A 17642-nucleotide genomic window follows, 5' to 3' on the forward strand; every position below is an offset into this window, starting at 1 on the left:
AAATCTCTCTGCACTGTACAGCAGTTGAGATAATTTGGATTATGAATTCCCCAACATGACATAACGTGCAGTCACGGAAGAGACTTCGATGCCAAATGAATTGTCCATTGTCTTGATATACAACTCATCAATAATCAGTAGATATCAATGTGTGGATGAAATTTCCTTTCAATTTCTTTGTCTTCTACGTATGGGTAAGACTAGGAATGGCAATGGTGCTTGTTGGCTCGGTTCGGAAAAAGCTTGGGTTGAGCCTCATTTTTGGGTGCCTGCCAAAGCTCGAGCAGGCTCGAGAGAGCCAGCTCATGTGACTCACCAGCTCGGACTCACGAGCCTCTATTTAAAAAAAATAAAATTAAAAGGCCACAACATGCTGCCTTAAAAAGGCAGTGCGCTGCTACCAAAAAAGGCAATAGGTTGCTGCCTTTTTTATTCATTTAATTTTTTTTGCCGAGCAAAAGCTCAAGCCTAAAAAAAAGCTTGGTCATTTTACCCAAGCCGAGCTCGAGCCTCGAATTTCGGCCCTCAAGCCGGCTCGACTCAGCTCGTTGACATCCCTAGGTAAGATATATATTTTTTTCCAATTTCTAGGGAATTTTGGCGGTTCTGGTTTCGGAATACAACTTACATTACTAGAAGTTATGGTCATCTAAAAGCTTTGCTCACCAACATGAATAAATATCGACACAGATTTCTGTCCTTTTCGTTTAACTTCTGATGACAGGATCTATTTTTCCCATCTTGTTGCATCAGCTTCCCCCATTGTCGAACAAAACCTGCATTGTGAGGTTTCCCAAAGTGTAATAAATAATATTTATCATACCTATATAATTAAATCGCCTTGGCATTCCTTCTCGAACATCATGGCTGAGTCTTAGCAACAAACAATCAAACAAGTTATCTTCTTCCGTAAAACCACGTCCGGAAACATTGATTAAAAGGGTAAATAGTATCACATATACTAGCATGAGAGCATGGAACACTTCTTACAGCACGGCCACATGCACCCATTAGGAAACTATTGGCAGTACCGCCCAATCAGCAACCATATTCCCTTTAAATAAGAAAAGGAAAAACAATAGAGGCCTAAGCTGTAGGTTTCATAAGACTTTGATGATTATTGGATGGGGAGTTAATTGTTTCAATTGTCATTGAACTTAGGTCCATGACTTTGATTGTTTATTGAAGTTTAAAATATTGAATTTTGATCATCGAACTTAGATCAATGTCTTTGATTGCTCATTGAACTTAAGTCCACGTCTTAGATTGCTCATTGAAATTTAAAATGTCAAATTTTGATCACTGAACTTTGAAATATGTTGTACGTTACTCACTAACATAACTGTTGAATTTTGAAAAATATCGAGTTTACAGTGAATAATGTACAGTATTTTTAAAAGTTCAATGAATAATATACAATATTTTTCAAAGTTCAACGAGTAATATACAATATTTTTCAAAATTTAGTGGTCAAAACTAGACATTTTAAATTTTAGTGAGCAATCGAAGACATGGACCTAAATTCAATGATCAAAACTCGACATTTTAAATTTCAGTGAGCAATCGAAGACATGGATCTAAGTTCAGTGACCAAGACTCGACATTTTAAATTTTAGTAATCAATCAAAGACATTGACTTAAGTTAAATACTATTGGAACAATTAACTCTCGAATGGGATTCCTAAAAAATCCTGTAAAGGTCACTTTTCAAATAAAATGATCAATTTTTAGTGATTGAAAATGGCGTCAAGATACGAAATCAAAGCAAAAGGTCTGGTCTTGAGCATTTTTCATGGTTGCATCCTTTTTAGGAAAAATTACTTATAAACCTACACTTAACAATCAATTTTCATAAATAAGGAAGATTAGTTTTAAATTCAAAAATTAGGTGGTAAATAAGGTTAATTAAAATTATAAAATTAAATTAATTTACATACCTACCCCATCCCTTAACCCCAGCTTACCACACCACAAAACCCTCAAATCATTTTTTTCCGTCATCTCTCTCTCTCTCTTCCATTACCCATTCTCTCTCTATCCTCTTTCTCACTCTTTTCTTACGGCTCCTTTTCTTCTCTTTCGGTGGCTCATTCAGGCGCCATTGCTCATTCTCTTCTAGTGGCTAAGCACAGTACAAACGTCTCGTGCTAGGCATCGCTGTGTATTTGCGATGGTGTCTTCGCGATTTGTTTCTGATCTGATGTGATCTTTTGGGGATGATGTAGGTCATTTGCGATGTGGTAGGTGGTTGTTCGTGGTTACTGTGATTTTTTTTATGGTCGATGATTTTTTTGTGATTCAATCTTTTTAGTAGTTGTGGTGATTTTTTGGTGATCAATTTTCTCCATATTCATTCTCTCTATCATCCTCTCTACCTACCGACTCTCTACCACATCTTTTCGACACCATTGTGCACAGCGGAGAAGAACGAGCAGCAAGGCGTCGTTGCTACTACGCCTTGCTTCGTCGTTGTTGCTTGCCGTGGTTTTGTAATCTGAGATTACCCATCGCAACCATGGTTTGTGAAGGTGGATACTGATTTTCTTTTTTCCTCTTTGAAAATGGTTAAGGATGGTTGCTGGTGTTCTACGAATGGCGTCAATAATTTCTTGATCTATTATTGTTGGTGGCTCTGTTGGTGATGGTGTAGGAGGCGAAGGTTCTGTTGCAGGTGGTGTACAAAATCATGTTGAGGTGCTGTGCTTTTGGTTCTTGACAATGTTTGGAATGGTGGTGGTGTCGGAAACTTGGTGTAATCAAGTTTATCTTCATTGTGACTCTCTGTGATAAGATCTGTGTTTAACTGTACATACAATTACAAATTAGACTAACATGGCCATGAGCAGTCGCACAAAATAAATAGTTGGTCATGGTTAGTCACTGATAACACAGACGAGTGAAGGTAGTATTTATGGTCATGAATTTGAGTTCAAGGTGGTAGCAATGGTGCATTGGAGATGATGGTGGTGGATTGTGTGGACTGAGGTGTGTGTAGATTTGTTTGTGGTGATCCCATGTGACCAAGTATGTGTTTGTTTTGACCAATGTATTAAAAATCAACCTAAACATCGACCCGAAAAAGAAAAAGGGCCAAGGGTCAAACGGTCGAATCAGGGTCCACCTAGGGTCAAACCGGATATCAAAATTAAATAAATAAATACTCCAACAAACTCTAAAATATTATAACAATAACAAATTTTTAAATTATAGTATTACTAATTCAAAATAAATATAAATCCATATTTTTCAATTAAATTTAATGGTTTATTATCCTATAATTTATTTTAAAACATCAAAAACTAACAATTATTGTGTCTAAAATAATTTGCTTTGTTAAAATTGAAATTATTTGTGCTTTTGGGGGGGGGGGGGGATTAAATTTAATGGTTTATTATTCTATAATTTATTTTAAAACATCAAAAACTAACAATTGTTGTGTCTAAAATAATTTGGTTTGTTAAAATTGAAATTATTTGTGCTTTTAGGGACCAAAATTTGTTTAATAGAAAAAAAAAGTGAACAATTATTAAATATATAAATTGCAAAGGATTTTACAACTTATCCCACATTGAAAGTTGAGGAAAACATTGCATGTCTATTCTCTTTTAAAAACAACACTTCTATTGGAAGAAAGATAAAATTAGCTTACCAATGCTTGAGCTTATTTATCAAAGTAATTATAATTTTTTTTGAAAAAAATTGGTAAAAACTGTAATCGGTTTTCCGATTTCCGGCTAAAATAGCCGGTTCGACCAGTTATTTACCGATTTTTTCATTTTCAGTCAATTTATCAGTACCAAACCGAATTTGAGGCCGGTTCGCCATTTTTTTTTTGTTGAACGGGCCGGTCCAGTCTTTTCTTCAAAATATTGGTTTTGACTGTTTGTGGCCAATTTTTGGTTGATTGTGGTCGATTGTGACTTAGTTATAGTTAAGCTTGACCTGATCACAGATAGTCACACTGAATACAAATTTGATCATAGTTAATCACATCAAAGATAAATTTGATTACAATTAATCACTGATAACAAAGGTCAGTGACTAGTTACATGCAATTACAAATTAGGTTGTCACATTCAGTCACGGCAAAAACAAATTTGATCACAAATAGTGACATAAAACACATATATAATCACAAACAACAAATCTGGTCACAGATAAATTTTTGAAAATTTTTCTATATTAGAGTATATAGAGGGAAATTGTTTTCAATTTTTGGAGATTTTTCTATCGTCGGATCCGATGGCCGCCTCTAATGGGGAGAAGGGGTTGAGAGATGATAGAGAGTAGAGAGAGGAAGAAAAGGGCTTGGATTTGAAGTTTGACATGATTAATTATATTATATTATAATTAAAAATTTAATAAATTAGTTTATCATCTGATTTTTGAAAAGTTTTATGGAGTTTATTAGTTTTGAAATGTGTTTCTTATGTAAGATTTATATACCGTTCCCTTCTTTTTATGCTTTTTTCTTTAATCATTAAGACCATGTTTGAATCTCATTCTATCAAAAATTTATTTTTTCAAAACTCATTTTTAAGTATATATTTTTCAATAAAATAATTTTAGATGTAAATCAAAAACTTTTTCTTATTCTTTTTTTTTACCACAGATTCTCCAAAAAATACTATTTCAAAATATATTATTTTCCTCAAAATGGGGCTCAAACAAGGGTTAAATAATTTTTATTTTGATAAAAAAATTTAAAATAATATTAAAACGATTTTTTACGCTTTTTTATGCCTAGACCGAATCTTGGCATCCACGACTCGCTACACTTTATACTTTTTAGAACACATTTTTAATTGTGGTTTATTTTAAAACATATAAATAAAAGAAAAGTAAAAAGTGACCTTTAAATAAATAAATTGTCACTTCATTTAAAATTTGAGTGCCGTTCTCATGGTTTACGCCAAAATAATAACCCTAACAGAAAATTGAAATTCTGATTGCTAAAAATCAAATGTTCGGGATCTAAGTGCAATTTACCCTTATAAATTTGGTCAAATCCTATTGGGAAATTTGGAGCAAATTATTCCTCATCTATGAGCTTGCTACATTAATGGTCCCTAACCTTCAAAATTTGATGCATGATGATAAGAGCTCTGTCAAGATGATCTTGCAAAGGAATTTATATTTTTTTAGACTCCCGTCTAAATTCAAAGCTCCATTAAACATACTAACTCGGCAAAATTTATATTTTATATGTAGATTTAAATATGATTTTCTTTAAAAAAATAAAAATAAAAGAGATCCAGATAGTAATTTATAGAATGCATTGAAAACAAATTGTGAATTTGAGCATTGAATTATTAAATCAAATGTCATGTAGATTGAAAGTATTTTGATATCTATTTTTTCCCTACCACATCAATGCCATGTAGATTTTGTCATGTCTTAAGAGGATTTTTTTTTTTTAATATTCTATTTTGCTTATATGAGATAATTCTTAAAATAATATATGGTTTGTATTGAAGATGCTCTTATGAAAAATAGAATCGTAGGATGGGTAGTATCTTCTTTTTATCATATTTATTTTTATTGCCTATTTATTTTATTTATTTAAATTAAAGTAATGACATTTTAGTATTTTTATTTTGAATTTTTGACTGTCAGTTGGATATAAACCATTTGAAAAAATGGCCAATTTTGCTCATAAATGGAAGGTTAATAGATGTTTGCGGCTAGATTTGAATGTTAAAGCCCATTTGTATCAATTTTTCGTTCCTGTTTCTAATCACATATTGCTTGAAATACACAACATATAAATTTTGACTTTTTGACATACATATATTACTGATTGAAATTGATCTTACGTAGATCCCCAACGTTTTTTTTTTTTCAATCAGGATTCGTTTAATAGCAAAAATGAAATTTTGGTGGAAAGAAAACGAATTTCAGGAAATTGAATTGCCTAAAACTTGTTTTATTAAGAATTGTCATCTAAATGTATTTGATTTGTATAATTTTTCACCTGAAAAATGTTGAAATTTTATATCTTTTGGTATTCGTTTGACTTTTTTTTCCACGAAAATTGTTAATTAAAATGATATAATTTGTTACATTGTGGATAGAATTTGTTCCATTGCCGAAAATTAAAAAAAAAATAAAGAAAAAGAAAGTTGGGAAACACTTTTCCACCAAAATCAAAGGAAAACAAATTCCTTAAAAATCAAGAAAAATGGTCACATGGGCGTAGGGTGGAAAACCAATTTCATGGAAAATTTTACCCGTCAAACAAGACATTTGGATGGTTCCATGGAATTGATTGGTATCATACAGGCCCTTAATTCTTCATGATTTAATGATAATAATAATAAGGAATCCTTTGTACTACTTATTGAATGGGATTTTTTTTCATCGTTCGATTATTTATCTAACCCATACGCTTTTTTACAAATATACTTTATAAATTTAGTACTCGTACATGTGTCTATTATAAAATATGTATAAAAAAACTTCGCTAGCTGCCTTATAAGAGAAACAAAATTTGTCTACGCTGGGTACTATTTCTCAAATCTTCAAATATTTACATGAAATAAGCTATCTGTACGATATTAGTTAACAAACATTGTTGATAATGTTGAAGGTGATGAAATCTGGACCAATGAATTAAAAAACATTTTTTAACAATTTACAAAATGTATGGATGTGATGATGTTAACAAATATTATCATCCTACAAATAAGATTGTATTTACATGGAAGTAACTGTAGACAGTAGACTGTACTCTGTAAACTAGTTCCAGCTTCTGTCTACATTTTGAGCTAATCATTTCGCAAATTGATTTACCAGCACTGGTCAGTTTCCCAATTCCGGCTCCGGCAAGAATAACCCCTCGCCGACAGCGCAGTCGGCCTCCTCCGATGAAAAAGTTCCGTATCGTAGTTCGCACGCTTCTCCGGATCAGAAAGAGTCGCATAAGCCGTATGCACTCTCATAAATTCATCTCCACTGTTCGACGCAACATCCGGATGCAAACTTCTGGCTAATTTTCTATACGCAGTTTTAATTTCTTGACAAGAAGCACCGGTTTGAATCCCCAGGACTTCGTATAGAGACCCCTGTTTTGGAGCGTATCCAGTGCTGATCTTCGTACTACTGGTCCTCTCAGAGGTGGCGCAAGTGGCGGATATACGAAGAGGGCGGCGGAAGGTGGCGTTGCACGGCGGCTGAATGGTTGAGTGAATTGTTTGATTTGATAGAGAAAATGATGTAGAAGCCATGATAAGATCAGTGTATGTGGTTGTGATTCAACGAATAGTTTCTGAGATGAAATTGTTGAATCGAATGGATTATTTATAGAGAGGAGGAATGTGGGGTTTACGATTGGCCGTACTCCGTTGATTGCTGTGAGGTGAACTGTAGGGGAAGGATATGGATAAAATTCTTATTGCTGACTCAACCATATCTAGGAATCTATTATGTGAGTCACTCAATCATAGGATACAGATAAACATTTTTATTAAAGATAAAAAGCATCTCTGGCTAAGCTTAATAATCTACTCAAGTAAATAAGTCAATAATAAAATAATTTACTCATTTGAAATAATACTAACTTATTTTAAGTAACTACGGCAATGATAGGTAAATAAGCAGTTTTACTTCATTATAAATGATAGATGCTAATGTACTCGAACGTATTTATAAATAGAAAATGCTAAGGAAACAGCCCCGTTACTGAAACCCCACAGTAGGTGGAGGGGTTTCATTTTTTCGGGCGGAACCCGCATTATTTGTCGAGTTTCGGTCAAGGAGGCTGTCAGCCCCCCGTTTGCTTAGCATTTCCCTTTAAAAATAAATTTGACATTTTGACTTATCTTTGTGTTTGAGAAACATGCTCTTGAGTTTTAGAGTTTTAAAATGAACCTCTGCTTGTCCATTAAATAAAAAGAAGATGGCTTTCATAAAAAATCAGAAAAATACCTAAAGAGTACATAAAAAGTCTTGCCATGTACCGGAATTTATCGAAATAAAAGGATGCATTTAAATAAAGAGAAGCATTGCTTCAAGAATTGTAGTTATGGTTTGGCAATTTGGCATTTTGAATAATGCTATCTATGAGAAGTGCTCATGATCAACATCTAATGTGACGGTTAGATCATTACAACATTTTCTTTATTTTAGAAAAATGTTACAGTTATCTCACTGTCACATAGAATATTGTTTATGAGCAATGTTTACAAATAACGATACTCTTTTTCAAAACCACTCGAACGTATCAATTGGTTGATTCTACCAAATAAAATGCCATCCGTCCTCCTATCTTCCAATGGAGCTTAGATGATGGTCAAGAAAATATGCCTTCTTGCTTGTGAAAGCTTCAGGGCTTATGAGACGAACATTGTCTTGGCTACGTTGTCTTTCCTAGCGTCTTGGCATCCATTTTGTTTGTCTAGTTTAGTCACAACTAAAAGAACTAATTTTGAATTTTAGAAACGATTAATTGACCAGCCAACTCTAGTCTTTTTCAACCTCTCATTTAACATGTTCCGTATATATGATTTTCATGGGTACTTGGTCTTGTTCGATTCTTATGAGAATCTGACAACACCCACCTCTATATGCTGTGCATTAAAACTTTAGTTTTGGAAAGAAAATGTTTTATAATGTCGGTATTGTGCCAAATAATAATAATAAAAAAAAAGAATTTTCGTATGATCATTTAATATCTACCAAGTAACGTAAATTAACATATGTTTTTTAGACGTTTCAAATTTAATAGTCCTTCCATCCCATTTATATAGGCTTAATTTCCTTTTTTTCTTGTCTCAAATATATAGTTCTGTTTCTTAATTTAGAATATATATTTTTTTTTTTGTTTCTTTTCGTATATACCTTTATTTAATTTTTCTAGTTACAATCAATTTTTTCCATTTAATTTGCGTATTTCTTGAAATCATACAAATACATGCACATATGCCAATAATTTGCCTACCTTGAAATCAATTTTCAAATTCTTTACTAATTTCAACGATAATTTACTACTAATTGTTGAAAATTAAAAAGAGGTAAATTAAGAAATTTCTTGGCAAAAATAACTTCTTCAATGGCCTTTTGTTTGAGCCCCATTATTTCCTCATTAAAATGAAAAATATGACAATTATTCATCATATCAAGCCACCATATTTGATTTTTTATCTCTTGTGTGGGGTTCATAATGACTATATTTTTCATGAAAAATTTTACTTGTACATAATTATTGCACATAATGATGTTCATAATGTGATGTGGCAATCATCTGATTATTGATGTTCAAGTGTGAGATTTGAATTAAAGGTTGGATCCAGTGTCACGTGTAATTATGGATACTATTATGTAGACAATTATGTACATGTAGCACTTCTCATTTTTCATTCTCATTTTTATAATAATGTGACTCAAACTGGGATAAGATTTCTTTATTCGTATGATAAACAAAACAAATTTATATAAATGGGAGAGGGAGTAGTTACCGGATCAATCAATTCGAATTTATGATCAATAAATTTATGGATCTCAACGAATTATCGCGCTTAACTTTATTTAAAATTATTGAAATTTATTAGTTCGAAGTACCCCTGCCAATGCTTGTGGCATAATTATGGACATTTCTGCAAGTGGTCGGTCGACATAGCATGTGCATAGTGCATTGAAGTTTTATACTACCGTCTTGATTCATGGAACGAGGCTATTAATTCAATATGTTAAGAAATTGAACAAAAGCCGTTGACTTTACTATAGTAAATGACATATTCGGCCGTTGGGTCGGTCCAATTTCCATGTTACTGTTGGAACAAAATATTATTAAAATGTTCTGAATTTTATTATTTTATTTAATTAGTTTATAATTTGAAATTTATGCATTTTATATTTTTTATTTGGAAAATATCAACCAAAATTATGTTATTCAGTTTATAATTCCATAAAGGAATCATACAAAACTTTTGACTCAAACCTCAAAATATTGAAATCATTAGTAATTAAAACTCAAATAAACTATTTTCAACAAATTGTCTCCTACCTGAAATTAAACAAACGGTTAGGAAGAGAGGATAGAGAATATTCAACCGTGGAAGAACAAATATTTCCATGAACAATTATAGAAAGTCATAAATTACAGAACGTTAATCATTACATAGAATCGCAACCTTATTGAACAAAAAATACATACAACCACGATTCTTATATTTTAAGCTCTTATATACAGAGATCATGAAGGTGTCGGGAGAAAAAAAAATACTAGACATCTACATTGAAAAAAGAAATTTTTAAATGCTCGTACATAATTACTGAATTAATATTTGATACAAATAATTTAAAATAATGACCATTCATTATTTCTTTAATAATATTTTTAAAATAAATTCAATGTAACTTAAGTAAATGGACAACGTGTATTATTGACCCAAAAAAATTGAAAAAATTATGATGGCAAAATGGAAAATCGTATGTTTCCTACTTATCCAAGATTTAGGGCTTGGCCAGTTGGCCGTGCACCAGCAATAGTTTAATTTGACTGGATATTACAAGTTGACAAATTGGCTTTTACTACTAATACTACTCTCCTTCTTTCATTTTTTTATTTTTTTTTTCAACTCTAATATTTAAGTTTATATATTTAAATTACTTTATTTATTGACAGTTTTTTGGTTTATGAAATATATTTTCTTTTTAAATATTAATAACTGAAATTCTTTAGCAATTTAATTTTTTTTTAATTGTCACTTAACTAGGGACAAAATTTTTAAAGTTAGTACTTTAATCTTTGTTATTTTCTTTAACAGAGAATATATTTCAAAATATTTTAATTTTAATCATTAAGTTTCACTCTGTTAGATATTTGCAAATATTTTTTGAGTGATTATCTTCAATCATTAAGTAGAAGATGGGGATACATTTTTCAATTGTGGGATTAATATAGACTTGGATAAAGCAAGCACTAAAGAGTCTTATCAAACAAGTTATTTACTTGGTATAATATCGTTGACTTTTTTTATCGCATACTTATCCTTAACCTTTCATTAATTAATAAAACTTTTTATTGATGATTATTGCCATTGAAAAGTTATGTTATAGTGCGTATATTTACTCTTATATTTTTAAGTGAATACAAAAGTGTGAATAAATAATTTTATTATTTTAGAGCACTCTACCATAATTATTGGACATAAATGAAGTGATAGTATATGCTAATTAATGTAAAGTTGATGATAAGAATACAATAAAAATAAGTTGAAAAGATAAGTGTGACAAAAGTAAACTATCTATGAATATAATTATTCTTAAACTATCTACATCACCTTTGCATTGGTAAAATACCTAAATTGGACTCAATATGCGTTCTTAATAGTTTAGCTCCAACGAACGCGTGTTCGATTGAGCTACCACCGTCAATATTAGCATAATCAAGCCTTAAGATCAACGAGCATGATAAGATATCCCATATAATGTCAATTCATTTATAAGCAGCGTAGCAATATCACCAAATGAGGCCCCACATGGGGTGGTCGAGTTGATGGAGTAAGTAAACACAGAGACCTTTGGTCACGAGTTCGATTTCCCCTACCAACAATTTCTCGGTCGAGCTTGTCGCACAGGGCTTGCCTAGTGCGATTTACCTGGTAGGGGTGATTTACAGGCTATTACGTCAGTTCGAGAATTTACTCAGTACGCACCCGAAGGGACTACGGCTATGGGTTCCCCCGTCATAATAAAAAATAAAAAATAATGTGTGTGTGTATATATATATATATATATATATATATATATATATATGTATATATCATCAAATGAGGCTATTTCAAACTAAACAAATAATACAATATATTTTTGTTCTATGTATGTTTCAAGTACTTGTTCGTTACTAATTGAAATACAAAAGAGACTAACGGGATGTTCACGTGTGACAAATATTTTGATAAAATGCGTGGTTTAAAAGTTAATAAAAGTTGTGAATCTCATAAAATTCAAAATTGAAATTTAATAAGTTGAAAAATTGATAAAATTTTATCAGACAAAGGTGAAGTAGTATATCATTGTTAATTGAGTAATGTTTGGTGTACAGAAAAATTCTTACAGAAAATTTACGGATATCTTACATAGTGTGGACTCCACATTAATAAATAATGTCAAAATATTCACCCACCCATGCTGCCCATGTGAGGTATCTGTAGGGGTTCTGTGAACCTCTACATTGTACACCAATCATCTTCCTCGATTTTAATGCAAACTCTGCTGGTTACTGGTAGAAGTTAAATCTGCTTCATTTCATGTTCATTTCCTAGCGTCCTCTCTTCCATGCGTATATATAAATTTTGTAACTCAATTCAGTTTCTTATTTTCTCAAAATTTTGCATGAAATGACTAAAGTTCACAGCATCATTAATTTCTGTGTTAATCCTATTCTTTAGTGCCAGCACGGAACAGGTTAATTTTGATGGCCTGTTTCTTTCTCCCAACGGGCGCCTCTTGGAGATGCTCTAAGAAGGTAGATTCTTTTGGAACTATTATTGAAACTACCAATAACAATAACAATCTCAATTCTTGTTAATGATATTTCCTTCTAAGTAACATCATCATCAAGTGTTGTGAATTACACGCATGAACTATTATTGAAACTACCAATAACAATCTCGATTCTCATTAATGATATTTCCTTCTAAGTAACATCATCATCAATTGTTGTGAATTACACGCCTTTGAACGTGCAAAAAGCCAAATTTGAGCACCCGATTGTATTAAGAATCGATACAACAAACTTATGAGTTACGTCAACGGATAGAATGTTGACTAAAGTGAATTTATACTCAAAATTAGGTGACCCCTAATATTTTTTATTTTCTTATAAGTAGGTATTAGATTTTGTTTATTAAGGATGAAAATTTTGTTTGATAACATCAGGTGGTTGTGATCAATGATGAATTTCCAGGACCCCTTTTGAACACAACTACAAATGATATGGTGAATGTCAATATCAACTACAAGAACTTGACAGAACCATTTGCAATGACTTAGTAGTGTTTGATGAAATGACTCAACTAAATTAATTTCGTAGTAAATTTGTATTCATTTGAAGGTATGTTAAATTTCTTGATATTTCTGTATGAAAATATAGGAATGTGGTGCATTTGAGGAGGAATTCATGCCAAGATGGAGTTCAAGAAACCAACTGCCCTAATCCCTATAATACCAGGAGAAAACTGGACATATAGTTTCCAGATGAAAGATCAGATTGCAAGTTACTTTTACTTCCCTTCACTCTTGTTTCAAAAGGCTGCTGGAGGATATGGTGCTATCCATGTCAACAACCGCATTGTTATCCCCATTTCGTTCCCTCGTCCCGACTATGAGTATGATATATTGATAGGTGACTGGTATAATGCAGATTAGCAGGTATGATGCTCAATGTTTTTGGTTGCCATATGAACAATGTGTGATATTGTTGAAAGATTGGTTTATCTGATTAGGAAATGAGACTTGCGTTGGATGAAGGATGCATATTGCCACTACCGGATGGAATTCTCATCAATGGACTGGGGAAAAATCGAGCAACTCTTGATTTTGAAGCTGGTGAGTTGTCTTTAAATATCCTTGGCGATAGCTTCTTATTAGAATCTGAATCATTTGAACAGAAATGCTTATGATGGAAATACTATGTTGTGGGGTTCAGTAAATGGGAAAATTGTGTCACATTCACAGTAAGAGATGATGCCAAGAATCAAGCAAAACCTCAGCACGGGGAGGGGGTAGGGGTTCACTACCAGCTTCATACTATACACTTGAACCTACAACGTATTTCAACTTTCATGTTAGTTGGAAACAAGTGCTTATTATGTTTCTGTTTTCACAAACACGAAAGGAAACAAAGGGACTTAGACAAAATCTTCAATTTCATGAAAGGAATTTCTTGTAAGTTCTGATACTAATGACATCACTTGTGCACTTTGTTTCCCTTTAGGAGTTACATATAGACTTAAGAATCTCAAATATGGGTGTGAAGACAACTTTGAACTTCAGAATTCAGGACCATGAAATGCTGCTGGTGGAGACTAAAGGAGCATACACATTAGAGCAAGGAATCAGACTGATGGGATATCATATTATATGTTGGCTTCTTCCCGATTCATCCCTCTGGAACTTGTAGGCATTGGCATTATTCGTTATTCTGGATTTCTGGGGGAACCCCTCGATCCGGTGCCCCCATTTCTACCACTATATTATTTCAAGTATTCCATAGAGCAAGTTCGGTCTATGAGGTATGGATTTTATTTCCTGAGGTCGTAACATGGTAGAGAAGACAATTTTTATGCATGATCAGGATATTTTACATCTGCCAATATCTTACAGGTTAGATTTTATCTGTGCAAGTAGCTCGACCTAATCTCCAAGGTTCTTATCATTATGGATGTATAAATGCGACCCGAATGCTCTTTCTAAAAAATGATGTGGCACTCATCAATGGCAAATATAGGTGCACGGTAAATGGGGGTTCGTTTGTGCATCCAGACACGCCATTGAAGCTTGCTGACTATTTTCAGCTACCTAATGTGTTCAAGCCAGGGATCATACCTGATGCACCATTGGATGGTCTCCCTGGCCTAAGCATCTCGGTTATTGATACTAAATACCACGATTATGTCCACGTGGTTTTGCAAAATTCTCTCCTTTCCTTAAAACCATGGCATTCTGATGGCTACAACGTTTTCGTCTCGTTGGGTAACATTCTCTTCCTTATTCTTAGCATGTCTTATCAACTTTTAACAAATAAACAATCAACTGGTTGTAAACTTGCAGCATGGACTTCGGAACATGGAATGAGGAAGATGAACACATACAACATGGTGGATGCAACTTATCGCCCCACAGTTCAGGTTTGTCGTGACATATTTAAACTTTATTAAGACTCGAGTGAATGAATTTCTTAAACCCTTTGTTTTCCCATGGCAATCGATTAGGCATATCCATCGTCTTGGACTGTGATACTGATAGAGCTAAGATCACAGGATGCAGAAAATTGGTAGCTTGCGCAAGAGCTGCATATAAGAGTGAAGGGGGTGGAGCAAGATCCATCCAAAATTTCTCCGAGGGATGAAGCACCTTTACCGGAAAACGTCATAAAATGTGGAAGGGCACTTCAAATTTACTAAATATGGTTCCAAAATGATCAGATTTCAGAATCTAAAACATTCAAGTTTTGTAGATTAGGGAGTTTTTACTCTCTTGACCGTCTCTAAAGTTGATTCTTTGAACAACTAAACAATTTTGCTGCTCTTGGGCACCTTCCAATTCCATCTATCAATAGCTATATATGCATTTATCCACATAATTTTTGGTTCAATTTAGTTTTTTCATCTGATAAATATAGCAACATATCTTCATATACTCGAATAATATTTAACTGTCACTAATACGAAATTCCTATTCGTCCATAAATAAGAGGACTGGGTTCTAAAACATGACCAATTCTTCAAAAAGGGGCTGAATCAAATAATTGATTGATAAGCAACACAAAGGTCATTCTATACAAGGGATTCGATAAACAAATCCGGCAAAAGGAAACAAGAAGGATTGGCTAAAATACGGTTATTAGTGGGCCCGGCGGATATCTTCAGGAATGCCACATCGGCAAGTAGAAAAAGCTGCGTGTTGAGATTGGTAGAATAAGATGCCGCATTTGGGACTAAGAGCAAACATGATCCTTCAGGCAAGTTTTATGGGGATGTGATGAGTGGTCAATGCTTGCACTAAATATGCGAGAGGGGTGTCTGCCCCAAGCCTGGTTACGACAATTGGGCACTCCCATTATAATTGATCTGATCTCTACTCCTGAAGGTCCCTACCCTCAAACGTAACAATATTTTCTTCGGGTTGATCAAAGTACAAAATTTCCACGTCTGAGTATCGTGCTAAAATATGTCATTATCGATAAGGCTATATACATAATACCTCGAGATTCATATAGACACACAGACACACACACACACACAGAGACATCTATAAAATAAGACTTCAATATTACTTCCTTCCTCTTGAAATTGATGTCTCTTTGGATCTCATCTCTAACTTATTTTGGTTAAATAAATATATAGAATATTGATAATTTGTAATTTGATAATATTCTGATACACAAAATTCAATATTTGAAAATAAAGAATATCTTGATAAATTATTTTTTATTAATTAATATGGATTCATAAATTGTTATTATATCATATATACCTTGTACAATGAATTTAATCCCGTTCATAGAAATAATAACAATATTATTAGGAGCTACTTTAGCTCTTGCTCAAACTAATGTGGGTTTTGAAGGAGATCTATAGGCGACGGGGCAATTGCTACTAAAAATGGGTGGTACCCAGATTGCGGTTTCAATCTCTAAATGGACGGAGAAATAGAACAAGGCCTTGGGATGATAGAAAGATATTACACTTCTAATTACATCGGCTTCAAACTCGTCCCAATGACATGTTGCCCTTTATCATATTGCATTATTGCACATGCATAGATGTATTCAGTGCTGTGGTTAAACATCCTTGGGCGAGAGAGTGATCTTTCAAGATTGGTCGTGTCACCACCTCCCACCAACCCTACTGCTATAGCTACTCAATCTTGATCTATTGACTTCGGATGTCTCTACATCTGGAATATTTCTAATATTATATCGAATTTGCAAAGGAATTATGAAGTTTTTAATTTATAGATAAATAGAAATAAGTAACGAATAAGTAAATAACACTTGTAGATTCATTGATTTATGTAATTAAAAATGAAGTCGACAATTTAAAAATTATTTATAAATTTTGCCAAAGCACTACAAGCTAGTTGCCGTTCACAAATGCAGATGCCAAATGAGTGAATCCCTACCCTCAAACGTAACAATATTTTCTTCGGGTTGATCAAAGTACAAAATTTCCACGTCTGAGTATCGTGCTAAAATATGTCATTATCGATAAGGCTATATACATAATACCTCGAGATTCATATAGACACACAGACACACACACACACACAGAGTCATAATTTAATTAAATAAAAGAATGAATCATGAATGATTTATCTAAGATCTCTAGGAGCTATAAATGTTGTATCTAACCCATCTAATATGTCCAGAACATTAGCCTTCGGGGGTTCCAATCCTCTCCAGGGAGAGCTCCCAGTGCTCCTACTTTTGCATAGTTTATTCTTCGTCTTCTTCACAGTCAAGAATTCCTGGCTTTTGCTTAGTCCCGGGACCAACTTCCTTCTTTTCATGACCTCTTCCAACAAATTTCTATCCTCTGGAGAAAGTTGGACTCTGTGACTATTACCGTCATTGCTAAATGTTTTTGCATTTACACTCGATCCCTTATGAGATGGAGATCGTGATGGGAGAGCCTTAAATCCGTTATCTCTATATCTTACAAGGCTGATGAGATGGTGAAGCCAAGTCACTAGGTCAAGGATGTAGGAGTCGGCCTTCTTTTTGTCAGCATGATAGAGCGTTTGCAAGCGAATCAGGTTATTTTGCGTGCTCGTTTTCTTCCCGAACTCGTTACTGCCAGAAAGAGCAAACAACAATAAGTACCTGGATTATGACATTATGCAGATGAGTTCTGCAGAAATTAAATTTGTGGGTGCCTAAGATTGTGCTTAAACATGAAAAGAAGAAGGGGGGGGGG

General features: G+C 33.3%; 1 protein-coding gene and 1 pseudogene across 1 annotated transcript; one reads left to right on the forward strand and one right to left on the reverse strand.

Moving 5' to 3' along the window:
• Positions 1–6578: 6578 nt before the first annotated feature.
• On the reverse strand, positions 6579–7283 carry LOC111397379 (chaperone protein dnaJ 11, chloroplastic-like). Its single transcript, XM_023024276.1, has one exon. It carries the CDS (start codon positions 7224–7226, stop codon positions 6789–6791), a length of 438 nt encoding a protein of 145 aa, XP_022880044.1. The 5' UTR covers positions 7227–7283; the 3' UTR covers positions 6579–6788.
• Positions 7284–7377: 94 nt separating this feature from the next.
• LOC111398054 overlaps positions 7378–17642 on the forward strand; it is a 14259-nt pseudogene continuing 3994 nt past the window's right edge.

The sequence above is a fragment of the Olea europaea genome, chromosome 7 (genome assembly GCF_002742605.1).
Source record: "Olea europaea var. sylvestris chromosome 7, O_europaea_v1, whole genome shotgun sequence".
NCBI classification, from domain to species: Eukaryota; Viridiplantae; Streptophyta; class Magnoliopsida; order Lamiales; family Oleaceae; genus Olea; species Olea europaea.